General features: G+C 39.0%; 3 protein-coding genes across 5 annotated transcripts; 1 reads left to right on the plus strand and 2 right to left on the minus strand.

Annotated features, from left to right (window-relative positions):
- Positions 1-367: 367 nt before the first annotated feature.
- asb5a (ankyrin repeat and SOCS box containing 5a) lies at positions 368-6,860 on the minus strand. Of its 3 annotated transcripts, XM_034227620.1 has the most exons (8): positions 6,728-6,860; positions 5,755-6,012; positions 4,073-4,152; positions 2,966-3,073; positions 2,574-2,724; positions 2,065-2,199; positions 1,420-1,611; positions 368-952 (listed from the first exon to the last, which is right to left on the minus strand). In XM_034227620.1, the coding sequence occupies exons 2-8, from the start codon at positions 5,954-5,956 to the stop codon at positions 825-827; spliced, it is 996 nt and encodes a 331-aa protein (XP_034083511.1). In that variant the 5' UTR covers positions 5,957-6,012; positions 6,728-6,860; the 3' UTR covers positions 368-824. The 3 variants fall into 3 exon arrangements, with proteins under 3 accessions (XP_034083511.1, XP_034083512.1, XP_034083510.1); XM_034227621.1 differs by having other exon boundaries at positions 1,420-1,563; positions 5,755-6,740; XM_034227619.1 differs by having other exon boundaries at positions 5,755-6,740.
- Positions 6,738-13,961, plus strand: ctso (cathepsin O). Its single transcript, XM_034227618.1, has 8 exons — positions 6,738-7,003; positions 7,740-7,845; positions 8,021-8,145; positions 10,122-10,289; positions 10,656-10,777; positions 12,341-12,504; positions 13,595-13,687; positions 13,817-13,961. Exons 1-8 carry the CDS (start codon positions 6,809-6,811, stop codon positions 13,849-13,851), a joined length of 1,008 nt encoding a protein of 335 aa, XP_034083509.1. The 5' UTR covers positions 6,738-6,808; the 3' UTR covers positions 13,852-13,961.
- Positions 13,962-13,971: 10 nt separating this feature from the next.
- Positions 13,972-21,182, minus strand: tdo2a (tryptophan 2,3-dioxygenase a). The gene is made up of 12 exons (XM_034227617.1): positions 20,922-21,182; positions 20,687-20,792; positions 20,472-20,562; positions 20,010-20,080; positions 19,440-19,567; positions 19,139-19,325; positions 17,814-17,921; positions 17,608-17,719; positions 16,449-16,506; positions 16,079-16,158; positions 15,640-15,730; positions 13,972-15,336 (listed from the first exon to the last, which is right to left on the minus strand). The coding sequence occupies exons 1-12, from the start codon at positions 20,954-20,956 to the stop codon at positions 15,183-15,185; spliced, it is 1,221 nt and encodes a 406-aa protein (XP_034083508.1). The 5' UTR covers positions 20,957-21,182; the 3' UTR covers positions 13,972-15,182.
- Positions 21,183-23,280: the final 2,098 nt, after the last annotated feature.

A 23,280-nucleotide genomic window follows, 5' to 3' on the forward strand; every position in this document is an offset into this window, starting at 1 on the left:
GGAAAGATCTGGGTACTTCTTCCACCACAGATGAATACACCTATGTTACAACCTCAAAATGGAAACTATTTCAAAATGTGAGACTCTGAGGCTGAATATTATGAATATTTATTATGTTTTCATGCTGCTCCTTTATTCAGCTTTATTTAACTGTGGCACTAGCTATTGTCTCAGCAATAGACATTTTTGCTGATCCACTCCCTCATTTTCCATTTGGGATTTAACGAAAAGTCAGCCACCTCCAGTTATCAGTAGCCTACTCAGTAATCCAGGCTTAGACATGTCAACTATTTTTGTTTTTAAAATGTTTGCATTATTAATTCTCCCACACTGCCGCTCTAAGTCAGACCGCATTAACAACACAGACTAAAACACATAATTTATTTAGGAATGCACCAGGTTTCAGAAATCTGAATCTGTAATCTTCTAGTAGTGTGCAATGCATTATATCTCAAATGCCTACCTATGAATACTCACTCACATACATTATGTCTTTATCCGACATCATATTCATGTAAAGTTTCAAAAGTGCATCACTCCCTGGTAGCTATTGCAACTATTAGGGCATCTTCACGGCACACCTACATGTGAAATAATACCTTTTAACCATAATGTATCCAGGGAAGGTTAAGCCACGGACTCTTTTAACCCCCTGCTTTACATTCATCCAGTTCCACAAGCACATAGGCAGGCTAGCTCGACACAGCGTGGTACTGCCAGATACTCAGTGACCAATTAACTGCTAGCTAAAATTAAAAATAGGGAGAGTTCATTTGCACTCAATGACAAAGGCTCTTTTCTGCCAGTCCCATTTTGACTGCCTGTCATTTGTACTGCAGGTAGTTCCTCAGTCTATAAGGCAGGGGAAGGTTGGAGAGAAGATGGAGTCTGTCACAACCCACGCAGTCCCTGATGCACAGACGACACATCTGGCCCAGCAGTCGAGGCGTAGCTATTCAAAAGGAGACAATGAAGCATTTATATTAGATTGTCCTAACAATTCCAAAAGAATCCTGAAAGAAAATAATCAACCCTGTTATGCTATTCTGGGTTTTCCCTTTCCTGTAGTGTGTTATATAGGTTTGTGTGCATGTAAATGGTTTGCAAAGCCTGAAATCCCTAAGATCACACCAGAGGGAGTTTCTCTCCCTCTAAAGCACTTTTTGAACGTTAAAGCATGAAAACGTGTCACAGTAGAAGCCGGAATACAAATACAATCCTGACAATGAGCATAATACGGCCCTTTTAAGTTGGCATTTCAGCACTGTCATGCGTCGAGCTGAGATAAAAAATAAAAAAATAAATTACAACTTTTATATAATTTGATGTAGTTGTTTAAACACAAACATAAATACAACAAATAGGCAAACTATACGTTAACATAGGTGTGTAGTTGTATACAAAAAAGAGTGATTGTACCTTCGTATATCAGTAGGAATCCCTCTGTTAGACTGCTGGGTGGAGCCACGTCTACTGGCCTCTGACAATCTGAGTTCCTGGCATTAATGTCTGCACCAAACTCCAGCAGCAGCTTCACCACAGCTGTGCAGTCTTTTTCTGCAGCTGCATGTAAGGGGGAATCCAGGTATTTGCCTTTCTGTACACTTGCACCTGTGTGTAAGACAACTTGATTATCCATGCTAGACACATTTGAGATGGAAAAGCTTCAACGTCAAACACGCCCGCTGTTTCAAAATCAAAATATGTTTTTCATTGTAACCCAGAAATACTTTTGTGACTATTTTCTTATTTAACATGTCATATAACTGCTTTCCCCTGTTGCCCTCTACCTAACAATTCCAACATTTCCCAGAAAATTACTTTCAAACAGCCCTGTGAGAATGTATGTGCCTTTTTTTTTTATTCAGTCCAAGGTAGCCAGCAGTATTGGCAGGCACATTGAGTTTCATGGTCTAAATGCTTTTATAGAGGTCTTTAAAATCCAGTGCACATGCATGTGTTTATTTCCTTTTTGAGCAGAATAAATGAGCTTGTGTTTCTGTGTGAGAATGTTCATACAGGACATATGCATATGCAAAGATCCACAGAGAGCTGCGAGCTGACCTTCCCTCAGGAGTTTCCTGGCACACTCCAGCTCTTGGCAGACGCAGGCCGTATAGAGCGCTGTGCCCAGGTGAGGAATGTGCATGTCCACATCTGCCCCCCAAGTCACCAGAGCCTCAACACAGCCGTAATGCCCTGGAAGTAATGGAGCATGAAGACAGTAATCAGTAAGTGACAATGCAAGATCATTCTCCAAGCTGTCTGCTCGGGTCACGTTGGGATTTATTCTAAAGCTTTTTTTCACAGTGCAGGTTGTTACAAAGTGCTTTATAGCACAGCAAAGGACACAAAGCTGGTTGAAAGACAGGATAAGCTGGGATGAGTAGAAATGAATCGTATTTTGGTACGACAGATACATCTAATATTAGTTAATTGCGTAAATGTATTGCCTTAAACCTGAACTTGTGACAGCAGAACAACTGTTTAGATATACACTATATTTAAAAAGTCAATAAAAAACGACCTGATATACTGTATTAGTTAATGCATTCTGTCGTAATGCAACACACCTTTGCTTGTGGCCTCGTGGATTGGTGATGGATTGTATATAAGGCTCTGGGGTTTTGCTCCATTTTGCAGAAGAATCTCAGTGCATGCCACACTGCCCACTGAACAGGCATTGAACAGCGGTGTGACTCCATCAATTGTAGAAGCATTGACCTGTAAACACATGTTTTTAAATGGTTATATTTAGACCTTGTTTAACCTCACCAGTTGACTAATAGCAACAGCATGGGGGAAGAGTTGAAGGGGAACAACAACTTAATAGCTCTACTGGGACTGTAGAAGAAGAGCAGCGTTGCTCATTTGTTGGGCCTACTTCTCCCCAGATTTCCTCAGCCATATAAATGATATTTGACCTGTGAAGCATAGCTACATTAAAGGACAGTACGTGACTTACATTTGCCCCTGCTTCAATGAGAGCTCTTGCACAAGCGCCATGGTCTCCAACACAGGCCTCATGAAGGGGTGTCACATGGTCTATAGTCAGAGCGTTCACATTGTGACCCTGGAAACAGAATCAAACAGAAATGTATTGTCACATGGAGCATTAAGCAATACTTGACCTTTGTTAACCTCTATTGGTGAACACCAGGAATTACAAGAACATCAATAAAGCTTATCTTATTTTCTAAATACAGACCCATCCGCCTCAGTTATGGTTGACAGTAATTGACAAACTATGCTGTACAGTCACATTCGAACAATAGAGATTAATACGCTTGCTAATTAAGGTCGGAGCCAATAGAAGGGCTAAATAAATTACCATGCAAAATACTGTAATGATATCAATGTTTTGTCATGGGCTTGTTTGAGTTAAGACAAAGGCATTGTTGGCTTTGTAGCTGAAAGGGCTCACTACCATTTATTTGTTATTCCATTAGCAACTGATGCTACTGTATTGTTATGTAAAACTGTTATTATGGTAGTAATGTGATGTATTAAGTATAAAAACATGTTTTAACTATGTATGTTCTAGGATTGGAAAGTCATGGTAATTGAAAGCTTACACCAGCTTTTCACCTAATACAAGATTTAGTATTTATGGACAGATGTTGACTGGCTACATACCAAGTTTTGTAGACTTGCCTATTATAACTAACAACCTGAGCAACCAATATTGCCACATAATTCTGCCCTTATTTAATATCTAGTGTGATCATGCAAAATCATGTAGATCTGGTTCTACAATGTTGTTCCACTTAAAAGAGCGAGGCATTCTCAGCCGTAACTTGACTAGGAATGTCAACATTTTGCAATGAGAACACAAATAAGTCTAGTTGAACATATTTCATAGATAAATGTGTTTTTCAGGTTCCAATTACATAATTACATGTATCCCAGATAACCCTAGATGCTCCTTACTTTCATCCAAACTCCTTTTTTCTTCAACATCTAAAATCGGAGTCTACAAAGGCACTGATTCACATTTAATTGCACTAGGGACAGTTACACCACACCCCCACATGTACAGGTGGGACACACACACACACACATAACTGTTCACCTGTAAAATGAGATTCCTCAGAGCCAGGAGGCGGCCCTGACTCGCAGCATCGTGGAGGGGGGAGCGGTCCACCCAGGATACTGCAGCGAGAATAACAATTCAGTGCTGTACATTTACGTGCATTATTGCTGATGCTTTTATCCAGAGCAATATTAACAATAATTGCAGCAGAACAAAATATAATTATAGGTTAAAAACAGCACAAGTACATATTAGTCAGAAGCTCTTAAGTACACTGCACACACACACATATATTCTGTGCTTCCCTGGTGTGATAATGAGAGCGAGAAATGGTACATGCAGTATGTTATAGTTTGGCGCTTGCAGATTTGGTTATGCTTTGTTATGTTAAATGAATATAATAGATATACAAAATGTACATAATGTGCCAGTGCAAACTATTTGTATTTAATGTCCACATCTTACTTTACTTACCCTGATTTTTCTGTCTTATTGAATCCGGTTTTTCCAAGATAAATTATAATATTATAAACATTATTTGAATGAAATTACAGCTGGGTAATGAAATCCCAACCCCAAATCTAAATGTATTAATTCTCCATTATCTTTATATGTTAATGAGTGTCATGTTGTACCCTTCATTTTCAAGGAGTTAATGCAAGGGGCAGCATGAATTATGTGACTGATGAGGCTTTCATATTCCTAATGCAGTAAACTCAGCACATTAACACTCCGATCACACAAGACATTAATATAAACATGAGAAATTGGCTGTGGCCATTCGGTGTAATTCTTGCACAAAAAAAATCTCATTAGCACACTTGAGCCTTTGTCCAGAATAACAGCCAATGCTTTCTCCACATTACTGACCTTACTTAATTGTAATCATAATGTATAGATAATGATCGGCTTAATGTTCTTTATTAAACTCAAGCTCTTTTATTCATGAGGCCTGTTTTCCTTGAGTGACATTAATTTGAAATTTGAGTATAAAAGACCCAGCTAAAGACATCAAACAGATTTCTTATAACAAGGAAGACCATATCTACAGAACCGTGACTAACACCCTAAGCTAAGCTAATTAGTATTCCATGGAGTAGGTCCACTTTAAATTAAACATCGTCTTGTGTGATAGATAAAGATTATGTTGTCGTTGTGTCCTTCTCCCTTCAAAATGTGCCTTGGAAGTGTCTGGCTCTGAGAGTGTGGAGTGTTGTTTTGGTTGCTGTCTGAGTCGAAAGGGTTGCACTGCATAGCTGGGAATGGAAACTAGGGCAGGATGGGGGTGGGGGGGTATCATGACTATGTTCTATTAATACATTAGGGAAAAAGTGCTGCCAGCCTACAGTGTCTCCGTTTAATATTGAATGTACTGCTCAGGATTCCTAAGTAGCTATTAAGCTGATGAAAGAAAAGTAGGCTTTCGTTCATATCTACAGTTTGTATTAATGTAAATGTAATTACTGACTCTTATACTCATTGGATTAGCAATGCCGCGTTCATATCTCATTTGAAAACATGGAAACGGTGTGTGTGTGTGTGTGTGGATTTGTGTGGCAATGTGTGAGCTAAGATTATAGCAGATTGATTTATTGGTGTACAATGTAAACACAGTTGTATTGTATACACAGATATGCATGCTTAAAATGTTGCAGTTTGTCGGACACAGAAGCCACCCCAAGACATAAACAACCCCTTATTAAGGTTGTTGGAGTACTCACTGTGTCGTCCATATTCATAGAACTCAGCTGATATCCTGGCAGCCTCTTTACGGTTCCCACGGACAATGTAGAAGTATGTCAGCAAGTTAAGAGACACCTTAATGAAGAGCTTAAAGCAGAACAGTGCCAAAATGCTGAGGTAAACATTGGACAACCGGGCCGCGAAGGAGTTGTTTGCAAGTTCCTCTGTTGGCCCTGACATTTCCTTCGACACGTAACAGAGGGGCTTTGGTTATGAGTATGCAGGATCAGATGCCACTGTAAAAAGCACAAGAGTAGACTACCTTTCTCCCAGGGAACTGGCTGGTTGCCTGGTACAGACTGCAGTAGTTGCTCTCAGGCACAGTAGCAGCTGCAGGGCTTTTTTTTTTTTTTTAAGTCTACAGTGTGTGTGTTCAGAAGTTATACACATTCAATTTGACTCACTGGTACCTGTTCCTGAAGTAAGAGTGATCGTTTTTGTGCATACATTTGAACTCATTATGGTTATTTAATTCTGGATTACATTGTTTTAACATATCCACAGTCATTTCAAATTGTAAAATTCTAAGAAATCAGGATACATTCGATAACACAATAATTAAAATGATGTTTGCATATCTTTATACTCATGATAGTAAGTAATAATAGATACATGAGATAACAAGAGATTAAATACATTTAGACTTCAAATGTATACATTATTTTCAACATTATTCTGAAACTACACCATGTGGCATTAGACAGATAATGAGGGCCTAATTTCTGTATAATGTTATAGCCTACGCCTTTTAAAAAATCGTTTTGATAACTAAAGTAAAAAAAGTCATGTACAGATCTCCAATTGGATACCTGGTATCATCTCATTGTATTATGTATTAATGTATGTATTTATTTGAACACTATTAAATTATTTGAGTGCCTCCTTCCTGTGACTGGTGTTTACTTTCTGTTTAAGCGCCTATCGATCGCTGCGCATGCGCTGTAGCTTTACCTCACTGTTTCCGTCAACATCGCTGTTGTGTTTACTTCCCTTTGAAACCCTCAATGTTTTCAACCGATATTTCTTGTTCAAATGAGGGGCGGACATCCATATCTGGTTGTAGTAGTGACCGTTTCCACTCTCCTCTTTCCGCTGTTTGTGAGATCGGGTGAAACGGAGAAGAAGTTTAATGTCTCTGCAGAAGATTTCGACTCGTTCACAGAGAAGTTTCACCGCTTTTATAAAGTCAACAGCGAGGAGTTTAAAAGTCGGCATCTTAATGTCCAGGTAAGCGATAAGAACCAAAGGGAGACACAGACGTACAGCAATGAGAAACTCGTTTTCCCCATCACTTAGTCCCATACACACGCTTCAACTGTCGTCTTTAAACAAACTGCTGCACACGTCACTACTGGCACACCCACTAAATTAAGGAATTGTATTTAATGTGTTTTTGTGTCAAATCAATTATCTGAAATATTTACAAATAATGTTTTGATTGTAGATTAGTATGCAAAGAGCCATGTTATTACAAGCATTTAGAGGCAATACCTAAAAGTCCTGCAATTGACATTTTCATTTACATACTGAAAAACAAAAAAAGTAACAAATACAAGTGTAATTAATAAGCAGTAAAACACCCTTGCATAATTCAAAACGTTACTGTCTGTCTGGTATGACAGTTTATGGTTGCTATTGTGGGTAATATTAAGTTATTCGTGTATAAGAGACATTCCTGAATCAGTTAATTAGCTTTATGACTCAAGGACATTCGTGGCCACTGTTGTTCAAATGTTACATAGTTGGAAATTAAAATACTGAAGGAAAATAAAATGACAATACTTGAATAAATGTTAGTGATTAGATACTTAGATGTAAATAGCTTGTGGGATTTATTTCAGACTCACTCATGTTGTGTTATCAAGAATATAATAAACAAATACAATTATTATCGAGTTACCTTGATTGTTATGCTCCTTCAGTTAATTTACTCACCCTTAATCTGTCATGTGTGTTATTGCAGAACTCAACAAAGCGTCATGCATACCTGAACTCATTCTCCACAGTACCACAGTCTGCAGAATATGGCATTAACCGGTTCTCCGACTTTTCTCAGAAGGAATTCAGAGGTAGGCTGAAGTTTTGTCACATAAAAAATGAAATGTATTTGGTTATTTTGTATCCTGAGGATTTGGATAACTGAGCATCTCACCCCTGTGGACAACTTGGCTGAATCTGCACAGTCATTGTTTACATGCATTTTGTTATCCAGGATAGACTTTGAACTGTATCTGTTATCCACAGATCTCTTCCTGCGAGCGCATGCTGACAGAGCGCCTCTCTTCTCTGGACTGAAGACAGAAGGACTCCCTGTCAAATTTGACTGGAGGGACAAAGTGGTGGTGGCCCCGGTCCAGAACCAAGAAGCAGTAAGGTTTACACAGGAATATGATAGATATACTGGATACTAGGAGGGTAGTGTAGCTACAGAGACACCGCTGGGTTACTTCCAAACTAATAAGCAACGCTTATTAACACAAATATCAATTAGAAAATGTGATAAGAAACAAGTGAGTTCAATTCTTCACATCACACAGTATGAACGGCTTTCAAAATCGTTGTGAAATAAGACCATCTTGGACGTGGACACACCTGACAGATTCGAGGTTAGCACATATTTGTATTATCAAAGTGAGCAAGGATATACTTCTGAGCAGTGAAGGACAAACATTGAGTCCCACTAAGCAAACTACATATTTGAGTGGAAGGCGCTTTAATATTGGTCAAAGGACAAACTAGGCACTTAAATGTGACTATTATAAAGATGGAGCTGTTGCGTGTCCTCAGTGAAGGGTCACACGTTGCGCTCTTTTTGTCATTTATCTCTTCAGTCAGTCAACTTGCAGGCGGGTATGATATTTTCACCGTGAGACCGTTGTCCTGAGGGAAATACATACCCCATAGAGCAAACATCCTACACCATAATATATGTAGTTCTCTTGAATCCAGGTAAGGCGTATCCCTCCAGGGAGAGTGTGTACATGACCAAACTCCGCTAACAATCTGCTCTGCGCAGACTTTCTATTTATTTTCTCTGGTTCTCTGGTCTATTAAAATGCCTGAGATGAGTTTCTACCACACAGATTGATAGACAGAAAATAAAATGCAGTACCGCCACGCACAAAGACACAACATATCAAGCCGCTAACATCTCACAAATTGTTTTCATAAATTCACTTTCCCTTTATCTTGATTCCACTTTTATGACTCAAGGAGAGCCCCTAATATTTTGTATACTTGGCGCATACTTATCTCCAAGCAATATCAACTGATTTTGGTTTCAGTATTGATTTTAAAGCCATGGAACCATAGTGAGCAACACAAAATTGGATTTTTACACAGAGAGCTCAGGTTTTCATCACATTTAGGGGAATTTATGCTGAACTGAGCAGAGTTTGATGCGCTTTAGAAAATGAGATTGCCTGGCAAATGTAATACAGGGAAATATGCAGTCCCTTACACAATTCTTCTCTATACCATACGTGGATTGTGGAAAGCAGTGTAATCTGCATTTAATCTGTAGTATTAGGGCAACTTTTGCCATCAAATATGTGAACGCCTGAGCTGTTTCTGCCAGTAGAGGGCAGCAGAAAACAAACTCAGACGTCTTCTAACCTCATCACACTCACTGTAGAACCCTGTCTCTATTTGATTCCAAATGCAATTACATTTACTGTTATAATTCAATCAATCAATCAATGTTTATTTATATAGCCCAATATCACAAATGTTACATTTGTCTCAGTGGACTTCACAGTTTGTACAGAATATCAGTATGACAATACGACACCCTCTGTCCTTAGACCCTCACATCGTACAAGGAAAAACTTCCAGAGACACAGGATCATCCATGACTCCGGATCCCGGCGTATATAGACACCAAAAAGAAAGACATTTGGGGAAGCTGGGTTAATCGGAACATGAGAGTACACAGGTATAGACAGAGAGAAGGAAGAAGTAAGATGTCCCCCGACAAACTAAGCCTATATCAGCAAAACTAGGGGCTGAATCTAATCAGCCCTAACTATAAGCTTTATCAAAAAGGAAGGTCTTAAGCGCACTCTTAAAAACGGATAGGGTGTCTGCCGCCCGAACACAAACTGGAAGCTGATTCCACAAATGTGGAGCTTGATAAGAAAAGGCTCTAATTGGGAACAAATCTTCCTAAATGAGTGATAGACACTAACCAAGACACAGAGAGACACCTACATCTCTGTTAATGGGGAGAAGCAAAATGACATTTATATGGGTATAATAAGATATGATTAATCTTTGGAGTGTCGTTCCTTAAACTTCTTTTAGTTGTAGTTCTGTTTTCCTCATTCCTTTAAATGTCCCTCTGCAGTGTGGGAGTTGTTGGGCCTTCAGTGTGGTCGGTGCCATACAATCGGTCCACGCTATAGGAGGCTCTCAGCTGCAGCAGCTCAGTGTGCAGCAGGTTCTCGACTGCTCCTTCAGAAATAAAGGATGCAATGGAGGATCCACATATCAGGCCCTGGATTGGTTGAAGCAGGTATGTTGATATGTTTACATCATCAAAGACCTTAAACATATGTTCATGGATTCAACCGATGCTTCACAAGTCGTTTACAGTAAGTACAAAGCTAGGAAAAAAATCCTGCAATACTTCACAGACAAGATAAAAGTGACTTTATAGAAATGCAAACCTGCGGGAAGGTATTTCCATTTAGCTTGAGCTAAAAATCAGGTAAAACTGTCATGTACTTTAATTAGAGAGATATGTAGAGGCAGTAAGCAAAATAAGATTGCCGTCTCTAGTCAGACATAAATTAGAAAACTGCCTGGATCTTTTCACAAACAAGATACATGGGTACTTTGTATTCTGATACACACTCACTGAGATACATTTTCTTTCTAGACCCGAGTGAAGTTGGTGCCTCAGTCAGAGTATCCCTACAAGGCCGAGACAGGCATCTGCCATTTCTTCTCTCAGTCACATGGTGGTGTTTCTGTGAAGAACTTCACTGCACATGACTTCAGGTAAAAGTCATCAACAAGCTATCAAGGCTACAAATCAAAAGCGCTTTTCATAAAAAAATCACATGGATTTTTAATTTTTGAAGTACCAAGGACAGAGGGGAGGGGAGGGGAGGGGGGTTGGTCGTGCGCAATTACAGACCATAATGTTTACTGTGTCAACACAGACGTGCAGTGCTCAGTAGCACAAAGGTGCTCAACTCTGGCCATAATGACTACTCCAGAGTTACCTTGAGTAAATCAGATTTTCTTTATTTAATATTGAATGGGATCGTGACTCATTCTCATGCATCTACTGTCTAGTGTGTGTTATCGTGTTGTATTTCCATGATGAAAGAGTGGATTCAAGTTTTAATTTGTATTAAACAGAGTTTTCAAGGCTGTAACATTTGCCAACTTTATAAACCATTCTTTTTTAATTCATTAATATCCTTACATACAGCGTGTGTTGGATGTAGCTTTTCATTTAGAAGATTTGGAGAGGTGATACATTTTTAATGTTTCTAAGACAGAACCAAAAAGCAGGGCAAAGGAAAAATCCAATTGTTTTCAAACCGAGTTAATGTCATGCTTATACTAAAAGACCTCTTTATTTTAAGAATGATCTTTTTCCATTATGAAAGTGTGCTTTTGACCTGTCCTCTTCTTCAGAAAGAGTGCTGGGTCATTGAGGGCATCGAGACTCAGGGGGCTCATAAAGAAAAACAGGATCATAAAGTTTCAACCTCACCAGAAATAGAGTGTATAATAGCTTTATTATTACTGCTCCAAGGAGGTTATATATTCAGCTTTCCAGTTTGTCACCATAATTACCAAAAGATTACTGGCTTGATTGTTATGAAACTAGTTAGCAGACTGTAGCATTGCCCAAAGGACAAACCCATTTAAATGTTGCAGGAGATCCACATCATAGGGCGGATACACACTTTATATTTCATTTTGGAAATGGCCTTGGCGGAGACTTTCCAGGTGCCCTTCTAGTTCATTATAGTGTTGGCACAGGCCTAGACTTCATGCCCCTCATGTCATGGACCTGGCAGAGGAGGGCATGGCAGATATCCCTAGTGGGAATCATCTGCTGGAATGACAAGATGGGGCGTCAAAGTGTGCCTGCATATGTGCAACAGAGATAATGAGCAAAATAAAAAATGTTATGAATAATAATGGGAGAGAGGTTAGACGCTGATCCTGAGAAAATTGAAGAAAAAATAGACCCTGTTAAATATAAGTAAAACTGGATAAACTGTCCTGTAATTAAATACAAATAAATAAATGTAGGCCTTGATATAAATTCACCAGCATGGTATGCATAGCTTGAAGTGAATATATGTGCACTTTCTTTGTTGTTCCGTGGTTTGAATCTTTATGGTTTTGGCACTTATTCTAAGACGCTTTATAAAAGAGTCGGCTCTAAATGTAAATGTAATGTAAAGTAATAACCTCCACACAGTATCCTGATCAATTCTGACTCAACAGTATGGTTCATATGACGATGACACAAACAAGTGTAATCACAGGGCCAGTCTTCTGCCCCCAGAGTAAACGTTTTCCATTACTCCTCCTCAGTGGTCAGGAGGAGGCGATGATGGGTCAGCTGGTGGAGCGGGGGCCCTTGGCTGTGGTCGTGGATGCTGTCAGCTGGCAGGACTACCTGGGTGGAGTCATCCAACACCACTGCTCCAGCCAGCACTCTAACCATGCTGTCCTGCTGGTTGGATACAACACTATCGGTACAATCTGTCACTGCACTGGCATGAGAATTCATTGTTATTCAAGAAAGAGAGCCAGGGTGTTGTATTTTACTGGAGCTGGATTTACATTTTTAGGTCATGAAGTTTGTTTTTGCAATCCCCAGGGCCTGAGAAAGTAATTTAAATCTGCACTAGGCAAGGTTTTTTTAGGTAAAAATATGTTGCGGCTCCAGAGTAGACTCTCTCATCCTCCCTGATTAAATCCTATATCATGATGAGAATAATATTTAGCAAGCTGTTTAGTTTATTACACAGGTCCTAAATTATACATTTCTTATATCAAGTGCATGTTTCCACTTAAAATTAAGGTTTATTTTTTCAATTTAGGGACTGGCTCACTCTTACTTTGTACTTTGGTAGAAGGCATCAGCACACAATTCTAAAATACCCTGGAAATAAGTAGAACTGCTTTGTGAAGATGTCATATTTCTGTAACTTTAAGAGCCAATAGGAATTGAAAGCACGATGTGAAACTTTGACATTTTAGCTGTATTTACAGTGTGTGGATTTGAAATTATTTCACCTTTAGTATTTGCCCCTTCGGTACAACTTTGTCCACGTTGATCAATGAGTAGCTGGGTTGGCAAACATGAACTCTTGTGTGCACTTCTTCATGTTGCGTTAGACTTCTCAGTATAGACGTTCTGATTAATCAGACAGTTACCCCTTAACTGTGTCCCAAAATCAGAAGGTTTCTAAAAGGTCCATTTTGAAGATACACGGTATCAGCAGAACATTATCAAAGCTACCTCACTCTTTCATTCTTGACATAGTTCACACACATCAGTATTGTATAATCCCTAACATGAATTATTTCACACACACATACTTGTGTTTTGTGGGTATTACACAAGGATATGGGGTGATTATGTAACAGTCTAAAGTGGTTGCCACACACACACACACACACACACACACACACACACACACACACACACACACACACACACACACACACACACACACACACACACACACACACACACACACACACACACACACACACACACCCCGAGTGCTCCTTTCTCTGTAAATAATTCAATCTTGAAATGCATGTTGTCTGTCCAAGGGGATGTTCCATACTGGATTGTACAAAACTCCTGGGGAACCGCATGGGGGAACGAGGGTTATGTGTATATAAAAATTGGTGGAAACGTTTGTGGTAAGTATTATCTTTGACTCTTGTCAGTTCCAGTTTATATCTTCTTTCAGTTTGGTCTCTATCTGTGTGTTGCTGTGACAACTCCCCCCCCCCCTCATGGATTAATACCCCATCCTTCTGTCTTCCCAGGTATTGCAGATTATGTGGCAGCAGTTTTCCTGTGATAAGGTTGTGTGTGTGTGTGTGTGTGTGTGTGTGTGTGTGTGTGTGTGTGTGTGTGTGCGTGTGTGTGTGTGTCTTTTCTTATGCCAAAATAAATACAATCATCTGTTTCCCTTCAAGTGTCACTTTAAATAATGTTTTTTATTAATATATCACCATGTTACATTTCTTAAACAAAATAAATCACTTTATGCTGATACATTTGTAATCATACATGCACAATAAACACAAAAACACTGCACAACTATAATAATAAGAATACAAAAATGTATCTTACATAAGGTAGATACACGTTTTACACGGTGATGTGGCTAACAGTCGATGTATACAGAGATCAAGCCCTGCATAAATACGCAATTAAATTAATGAAATAGCATACTATACAAAACACATTATTACACAACTACACTATTAACATTATGTACACATTCTACAGTTCATTATTTATGCTCTGCAAATTGTCTTATAGGTGGTGATATTGGCATTTTGTACACAGCTTTATATTGATTGTATCTGCCCTAAAACATCCTAGTAGTCTGAATTGGCTTCCTGTCTGACACCTTCCCCGTGCTCTCAGGAAACATAATGTGTTTGTTGAACCAGGGGTTTGATCACTGCTCTCACTGACCCATTTGCTTTCAGGTCAGTCACAATGGATTTACATAATTGTATTGAAAAAAACATCTAAGCACATTTTATCAAGGAGCCATCTGCTGTACTGTGTCACCGGTCAAGATTAGAGATTAGACTAAAATAGTCTAATTTGGCCATTTTAATTATTCAGGGTCAGACACTGCGTCACAAGTCTCGGCTTGATTTAACTAATGAACTAGAAATCTGCTGTTCTGTTCTCTGTTAACAAAGCACATTTGGTGGGCTTTTAGTGGCACACTTAGATAAAAATACATTTCTCACCATACTTGACCATTCAAATGAACACATTTAGTTATTTTCCGTATTTACAGGTCCCAATCTCATTACGTCCTAGATAGTAAACATACAACTCATCAAATGTTTCTCCCTAATGGACATTATGGTGGTTTAGATTGTCAACCATCTGACATGATCCCTCTATGTGCCATGTTTACCTTAAAAAATGCAATTAAGATGCTCCAAAAATGCCATGTATTTTTGTTAATTTTGCGTGTTTCAAACAAAAACAGCACATGTTTTTGGGTGAAAACATGAGGTACATCAAATTGTGTGTCTTCTCAATGACATCAGTGTCTCTTTGCATGCTTTGACGGCCCCCTGTTCACCTGTCACTAAAATGTTCCAGCTGGGATCTACTGTTTGAAAGCCAGTTAGAGTGAAAAAAAGGCTGCGGCGCCTCTTAGTCTGAGTCTTCACTGCTGCAGTAGGAGCTGTCGCAGCATTCGGCCATGTAGAGGAACTTGTGGATGTTGGGATTTAGCTTGGGCACCCAGTGGCGAGGCACCAGGAACGTTGCCAGATTGAACAGATCCACAAACACTTTGTAGCGGTCACTGAAGGGGGGAAAAAGTACTCAATATGAAACTCATGTACTCACAATATAACTTTGCATCTGTTACAAATTGTACTTTCTGAAGGACAAACGCTAAATTAAATCGCTGCCAACATTGAATGGATAGGGAACTTGACGTGGCTCCTATGAAATTAACTTTAAGTATAGTTTGTGCATGTCAGGAAGAAGTGGCCGTCCGACAGGTTAATTAAGATAAGCACATAGTAGCAGTATCCTGTCCTTATCTAAATGAACTCTGAAGTGTGAAAGTGTTCAATCTGTAGGAGAAAGTGTAATAGCATACCTGACAGTGGATCTGAGGTAGTGGTATCCAGACGAGCCCCCTGTGCCGGCTTTGCTGCCAATCATGCGATGCACCATGCAAACATGATTGTCTGTAAACAAAAGACAGAAATATCCGCTGTGATATGAGCGATGTTTCGGGTCTGCATGTTTCATTTCAGCTGCAAATTGTTTAGACATAAGTGAGACGGCTGGGAAAAAATGTATTTCTTGGGAAATGTGGGGCTGATAAGCAGGAGGAGAGGATGATTTGATATGTCTGCCTCTGAGGCCCTGACCTAACACTGCTCTGTAAACCTCCTCTTATTCAAGCTCTGCCCTAGGGCAATATTTCAACACATTGTTTATTTCTAGGTGGTGTCTGCTTTTTTTTCCTTCACATTTCTACTGTTTTTGTTCACTTGTGAGTTTGTGCTGACAAGGATGGAACAGTAACTTACATCTCCATTTTGTCATGAGGGTGTCAATATCCATGAGGGATGTGAGCAGCTGGAAAGGAACCTGAAACCTCGGCTCTTCCCTGAGAGAAAGAAAAGCAGAAGATTTGACTGTTTGCTCAATTTTATTTACAGTATGTAGAATACCTTTTACAGACATCAAGTGGCATACAATGTTTCTGGAGAAGAAGTACAACTGGAGTGATTATGACCTGCTCACTACCCTTAATGCAGTTCACTTATTTTACCAAACAGTTCTCCATTCATTACAACCACACATGACATTGTTAACTCTTGTGTACTCCTAAGAATTGTGTGGAATTGCTTCACTACCTAATAAAAGGAGAAGGAATGCTGTAAAAAAAACAAATACCTGTAAAAGTAGATCATTAGGGCACCTTGGAGAGCCTTGTAAGACAGCCGCCTCTCACCTTGTCAGCAAATAAAAAAATATACTTTTTCAGCAAATGTCATTGTCTTTATGCAGTTTTGTGAGATAGAACCTTATAAACGTCACACAAAACGATATAGCATTCATACAAGTTTAACACTAGAACCGCCAGAGGTCGCTGTATGCCTAAAACCGCCAACGGGTCAAATGTACCCACTATTGATTTGCAAGGTACAATGTTCTTTTATTTATCATACAGAACAGTGAGTTTTGATCGCACAGGGATGAAACCTATACCAATAGAATCTGTGGACTCTCAGCTTTTCATATGATATAGTTTGTGCAGATAGCATGAAGTATAAAATATCGCTAAGAGTGCTGATTTAAACACTTGGTGTTAGACTTGTGTTTTGTTTAGGTACAAATCTCTCTATCTCTCTCTCTCTCTATAACTATCTATCGATCTATCCGTAATTTTCTGTTCTATGTTCATATAATTGTCTACATAAACAGACGACCCGGACTACTTCTCTCATTCCGAGTGTCCATCTTTATTCAACTTGCACGTAACCTGCACACATGCATTACGTCCTCAACGTGAGCTCAGTCATCCAATATCTTGTATTCTCCAAGATGTTACACTATCTATAACTATCTATCTGTCTATATCTCTCTCTATCCATCTATCAATATATATATATATATCTATCTATCTATCTATCTATCTATCTATCTATCTATCTCTCTCAATCTATCTCTCTATCTATAAGGAACCGCAGTAGACAAAAGGCGTTGCTATAGCAACACGTCATGTTTACGCTGCATTTTCTATGAGGTAAATATTACCCGCTGGCGGATATAGGTATAAATGGCATTTTTTTTGCCGATTTTTTCAATCTGACTTCCTATTGACAATTTTTAACAACAGAGGGTGCTACATAACACACATTCAGGAAAAGTCATGGACTGGGAGACTTTAATATGTTATTGAAAAAAAGTTACATACAATCAAAAAACAGCTGCGGGTAAAATTTACCCGTTGGCGGTTCTAGTGTTAAATAACTATACACAGATTTGTAAAGCAATGACAAAAAACATGACGTTATAAATAGGTCACATCAATGAAGTCACAAGTACTCACCTTTGCTAAGCAGATGGTCGTGTCGCTTTTCATCAAACAGAGAGGTGAACAGCTCTTTCTGTTTGATCAGCTCAAGCATCATTTCCTCCTTGTCCTCAGAATCTTCCATTGCCTTCAAAAAAATAAAGATACAGTCCCTGTCGGTCATCTTTGAATTACTAGTGGAGCAAAGAGAGTTTGTCCTGCAAACTGGAATCATCCCTTACCTCGATGTTTTCCTTCTCCTTGTTCAGCCCATCAAATATATTGATTTCAAACCTTTCCCAGAAATTGAATCCATCCACCTCCAAGCCAGGAGTTCTCTCCAGCCACTCCTGAGAAGCACAGCCAAGGTGGTTATCACATTAATATCCTATATCCTGGTCTTTAGCACATTGGCTCATGCAGTGTTACAGAAAAAAATGTAGTTCAGTTTAAATAATGCCAAACCCTTTTAAACTATGCAATTCAGCATTCATATCTTATTTATACTAAAATACCACCTAATTTTTGAAATTATAATCTTATATTTTAGCACAATATGCACATTGTTTTTTACTTTAACTTCACATGTGTATCAATATTTTAAGTATTATATGTATTAATTTATTTTGGACATACTTTAACTTAAAGATTTGTATTGTCTGTCGCATAACCCATTTTTTCCTGGGACTAATGAAGTATTTAGATTTGTATTCTGAAATAACTCTTGACTACAGTAAAACTCTGCTGACCGAACAGGTGTTTTGTAGTGATGGGAATTACATCTTATGGCTCCGTTCCTTTCCGAGAGCCGTTCAAAAGAGTCGTTTCTTTTTAAGGGCGCAGGCTTAATGGGGCGAAGCCTACGAGCTAGTTCAGGCAGTCAACTCGAGCACTTAAGCTGCATTCATACATAACGCCCCCTTGCCACTCTACAACCAACCAAACAGAGTTCTCCTCAATATGCCGCTCTATTTAACCTGCCAGATCTCTCTCCATGCATTGCTTGCTGCTGCTATTGCTGCAGCTACTTCCACGTCGCTGCTGCTCACCTGTCCCACCACCACCCCAGCTTCCACCTGTAGGCTTGGGGGTTAGTTATTTAATCATCACTCATTGTGCTATGTATATCTATGGAGTGATGATGCCCAAGTCTATAGTCGCCAAACTCAACGATATGCTGCTTCTAATAAACATGTTAAAGAATCATGTGAGTTGTCTGACTGAAATAGGTTCATCTGCAAAATAATCACCAGGATAATGATTGACTGTATTGCCAGAAATCTTCTTTTACTCACAGAAAATGTATAACTTCATACATCTCTTAGGCAGCCGAACTACTACTCAAGCAGCATGCGTTACGCCATCATCATCTACAGCCCATGTGCATTCAGGAAAGCAGGTTCCCGTAAAGGCGAGTGGAATTATGGCAGGCAGTGAATCAATGATAAGAAGAACGGCTCTCACCAAGTACGACTCGGTTCCCTTCGTTCGTACCAAAGAGCCGTTCAACATAATCGGATCGTTCGCGAACGTCACATCATTAGTGTTGTGTGGTTGTGAGACGTACCTCCACCAGTTTTAGGAGTGTTGGCTCCTGTTCAGTGGCGAGCAGCATCTCACTCTCATGACCCTTGAAGTTGTCCCTGTAATGGCGTCTGTTGTATGGGACCCTCAGGTTGTCCGGGACCCCGATTTTGTTTTCCAAGATCCGAAACTGGAGGCTTTGGAATCCAGAGGCTGGAGCCAGGTATTCCCTGGGGACAGAAGCAAATGCACAAGTAAGCAAACAACACAGAGTGTATCATGAATTAGTTCATCTTATACATGTTTAAGAGCTTAAGTAGAAAAGGCACAGAAGCTAAGCTTACCTAAAGTCAAAGAAGTCCAAAGCTGTCATTGTCTCCAAAACTGAAAACTGGTCGACCAACAGTTTGAAGATCATCACAATCCTGTGGATGCGATTGTTGACTTTGAGCATGTTGCGTTCATCTCTGACCTGCAGCATTGGGGAAATGTTGAAGCACATATCATGACACAGGAAAGATGGTGCCCTAAGATGTGTCTCCTCCAGAGAAAAATGTCAAAAACTGTTGCTCTAATTGTAATCTAGGACATCAGCCTGGGTGATGCACAACAATCCTTTTTTTACCCTGATTTAACCAAACCAGATTGACTGACTAAAACAAAATGGTTCCTATTTAATGTGACTTCAGAGGAGATCTGACTGACAGTTTTCTCCCCTGAGAGATTGATTATTCTACTTCATGATTTCACATTTTGAGCAAGCACTTTTGAGCATTCTTCAACAGTGACAGCTACAATATCAAATATCTGAGTTAAGTACAACATGTTTTTGATTCATGCTAATTTACCTCTTTTTCTATAAACAAGAACCCAACCACATTTGTCAAATTATTTTAGAAATAAATGTGACTTACACATCCAGTGATAAAGATGTGTCGCACTGAATCCAGCTCCCACAAAATCTGTTTGAACCACAGTTCATAGGCTGGAATAAAAGACAAAAGTGTTAAGCATCATAAACATTTTAAAAATAAACTAGCAAGGTAAACAGACAAGTAAGCAGTCAGGGAGAATTACACAACACACATTCAATTAAGAAAAGATTCTCATAAATTCAACCTTATACACACAAACTGCTTCTTCAAATACATCCAAATGTATTTAGTGGGCATTTTCTCTCATTACAAACATTATAAGATTTAAATATTGTCTTCTTTATTTTTACTCTATTAAAACAGTCCAGAATAGTAATTTAAAACCGCATTGTAAATACGTGAAATTATCCTAACCAAAAAAGGCTAAATACAAGATTAAAGGCAACGATTTTCTTTATGTGAGTCAGAAGAAAAAAGGCTTTTTATCACTTCTTGTTTTACCTTGATGGGTGACAATGAAGAGGTGCTCATCATGGATCTTATTACCCTTCAACTCACTCTGCAACACCTGGGCCGAGACTATTTTGTCGAGCTGAGAGTGGAAAATAAACATTTAACTTAAAAGCAAAACAATGTGAAAACAAATCCAATTCCAGTACTTATCTTTTAAAAGAAAAAGACAAAGACTGCGGCGTATAATAGGTCATGTTTCCTACCTGCAGGTACTCTCCGTAGATGATTCCTCCTTTACTGGCCTTGTTAACCCCAGCCTGAGAGGCATCCTCTTCTCCCTCCGCTGTTGGAGGCTTGTTTTTGAATAACCTGCAGTGCGAAGAGAAAAGCGTTTGTTACTTGTTTTCCCATCTGCAGGATTAGTAAAGAATTGTTGTATTTTATCGATAAGAAATCCTTGAGAGCCCTATTTTAGTAGTGATGATAGTTACAACGTACAAATGCCTCTTCTCAAAGTACGGACATCCACTCATGACTTGTCCAAATCAGTTGCTGCAAAGATGTGTTCTTCTTCCTTGACTAATAGTTTCTAAAATTGTTGTCAATGCAGTCCAGATTTATAAAGCCTCAGCTCATCCAATCACTCGTGAGGATAGATTGATCATCCGGCCCGCCTCTGTTTGCCCCATGGAGCTGCTGTTTACATTGAACCAGAAACACCTTCTGGACTTTGAGATACTTGTTAAAAAAAGAACAGTCACAGGACCTTTTTCGCACAATAAACTGAAAAATAGCAGATAGTAAATACAACAAATATTACCAACACAAGAAGAGTCTTTGCTGAAAACCTTTAATACTCACGGATGAATTAGGGTATTCAGGAAGCTTCTTTGTGGACGTTGATATCTCGGTCACAAGGTATCTCCAATGTTTACTTTCCAGGATTGCTGTTTACATCGGATTGTTTTGCCTCTAACAAATAGTGAACTTGGTTATGCAAGCGTCGACCTGAGATTAGTGGAGCTCTGATACGTGGCATCACATATTTGATGTTCCTGCTGGTTATCCTGAAGTGCACTTTCTATCTTTCTTTGTTTTGTCATGAAAGTTTCTACACAATACATGTATTTTAAAAAGAGGTAATTGGTGTCGCTGTGAAGCTCAGTTGGAGCTGGCAGCCCAAGTACTGCGGTTCGGTCCCCAAGTGGAGGGAAATCTATTGTAAGTAAGGTATCTAAGCCACGAACAATACTAATAACACTTCCTGAATTGATACTAAAATATGCTGACTTATTTGATTAAATTATTTAAATTTAAGTATTTGAGTTTTTAACCAATAACTCTTCCTTTGATATTCTTTAGCCACCGATACAATCATAAACACTGGGTCATCAAGTAGGTCTACACAATACTTTGTTGATGTGTGTTACTAAATCATTGATACCAGTCTGCGGGTCATTGACCTCATTGGTAAACATTTGCATTTTGGTTAATTTTTTATTAACCTCAGTAGGCACGATTGGACATATGGTGTTCTGAGGACCTTAAGAGCGTGTATGGACAGAACATAATGTTAAAGAAAGTACACAGAGCTCATATTTGTGTTCCTTTAAATGGGACAAATCAGATACCTTTTAGAGCAAGATATCTCACCCTCCAGAGCTTGTTGTGGGCTACACATGTCATTATTTGGTGTCTCATGCACTACATTAGTAATATGTGTTTGTTTTCTATCACAGTAAGATCAGTTAACAATAATTACAGACGTGTGTCCCCCTTACCACCCAAACCACACCGCAACACTTAACCCAGTTTTCATCAATGTGAGTATCAGAATCCTCACTCCACCACACTCTCTAATTCTCTCCAAGTCCAAGATCATTAGCACCCTTGTTTTTCACCCACACTCTTTGTAGACTTCTCAAGTAAAGTCCCAACAGCCTGTGCAAGTGTCCTCAGAAGATCAGAGGCATGATAACAAGCTGCTATTTCTGAATTGGGACATGGAACAAGCCAGGCAATATAAGGCAGCGTACTGAGCAAGAAAGCAGCGAAAGCAGGCCCCGAAAAGCTTTGTTCTTCTTCCTATTTAGCCGGGGATGAATGGGATGTAAAGTGAGAGAAGGGGGTACAGAGGATGAGAGGCTTGAGACGAGATGAGACTGTCATTGTAAATCTTCCGAGCTTTAACTGTCCCGTCCGTCTCACTGATAGGCTGCACGTGTCGTTACGCATTATCTCCAAGGTCTGAGTGAGTCACTGATTAAAAGACGGCAGAGATACGGCCTGTTCTGCCATGTGAAATCCCCAATGAAAGTTAAACTGTTTCCCTCGGTATTTCTCCCATTGTCCTTGAACTCTGCTTTTGTGTTTGTCAAATGTCATCGTGCCATTCTACATCTACATATCCATTTTAATTTAGACTGTTATACTTCAATGACACATTTTAAGAGCTTAACTTATGAACATAACCAATGTATTTTCACTAGATTGTATTAAAAATTGGACAAATATATTAGGACAATTGTAAGATCTTATTCTCTATGTTGAAATTCCAGCCGTCCTTTAAGCAATAATTAGCACAGAGGAAATAACATAGTTTAATTCACCACTTTTGAGTAATTATAATGATCCAGACATAGTTTTTACCAACCCAATGTTCTGGCAATCATTATAGGATAATTTGATGTTGAGATAATAATGATTCAAGATTCTTATAATCAATTACAATCCCCAGATATCAGATATAATCAAAGCAAAAAGTGTAAGCAATCCTATTATTTGTCGTTTTACAATATATTTACAGAGAATACATACTTTAATTACCTTGCTATTTTGATCATTTCAAAACATAACA

Source organism: Gymnodraco acuticeps, unplaced genomic scaffold (assembly GCF_902827175.1).
Source record: "Gymnodraco acuticeps unplaced genomic scaffold, fGymAcu1.1, whole genome shotgun sequence".
Classification (NCBI taxonomy): domain Eukaryota; kingdom Metazoa; phylum Chordata; class Actinopteri; order Perciformes; family Bathydraconidae; genus Gymnodraco; species Gymnodraco acuticeps.

Excerpts from the sequence above, each read along its gene's own strand:
- tdo2a (XM_034227617.1), bottom strand. The coding sequence starts at position 20,956 with ATGAGTGGATGTCCGTACTTTGAGAAGAGGCATTT. Across the intron at positions 17,922-19,138 it reads CACTCCTAAAACTGGTGGAG|GAGTGGCTGGAGAGAACTCC; the intron begins GTACGTCTCACA and ends TGTGCTTCTCAG. Across the intron at positions 17,720-17,813 it reads AGGAGAAGGAAAACATCGAG|GCAATGGAAGATTCTGAGGA; the intron begins GTAAGGGATGAT and ends ATTTTTTTGAAG.
- asb5a (XM_034227620.1), bottom strand. The coding sequence starts at position 5,956 with ATGTCAGGGCCAACAGAGGAACTTGCAAACAACTCCTTCGCGGCCCGG. Across the intron at positions 2,725-2,965 it reads TCATTGAAGCAGGGGCAAAT|GTCAATGCTTCTACAATTGA; the intron begins GTAAGTCACGTA and ends ATGTGTTTACAG. Across the intron at positions 1,612-2,064 it reads CAGGAAACTCCTGAGGGAAG|GTGCAAGTGTACAGAAAGGC; the intron begins GTCAGCTCGCAG and ends TCTTACACACAG.
- ctso (XM_034227618.1), top strand. The coding sequence starts at position 6,809 with ATGAGGGGCGGACATCCATATCTGGTTGTAGTAGTGACCGTTTCCACT. Across the intron at positions 7,004-7,739 it reads GTCGGCATCTTAATGTCCAG|AACTCAACAAAGCGTCATGC; the intron begins GTAAGCGATAAG and ends GTGTTATTGCAG. Across the intron at positions 10,778-12,340 it reads TTCACTGCACATGACTTCAG|TGGTCAGGAGGAGGCGATGA; the intron begins GTAAAAGTCATC and ends ACTCCTCCTCAG.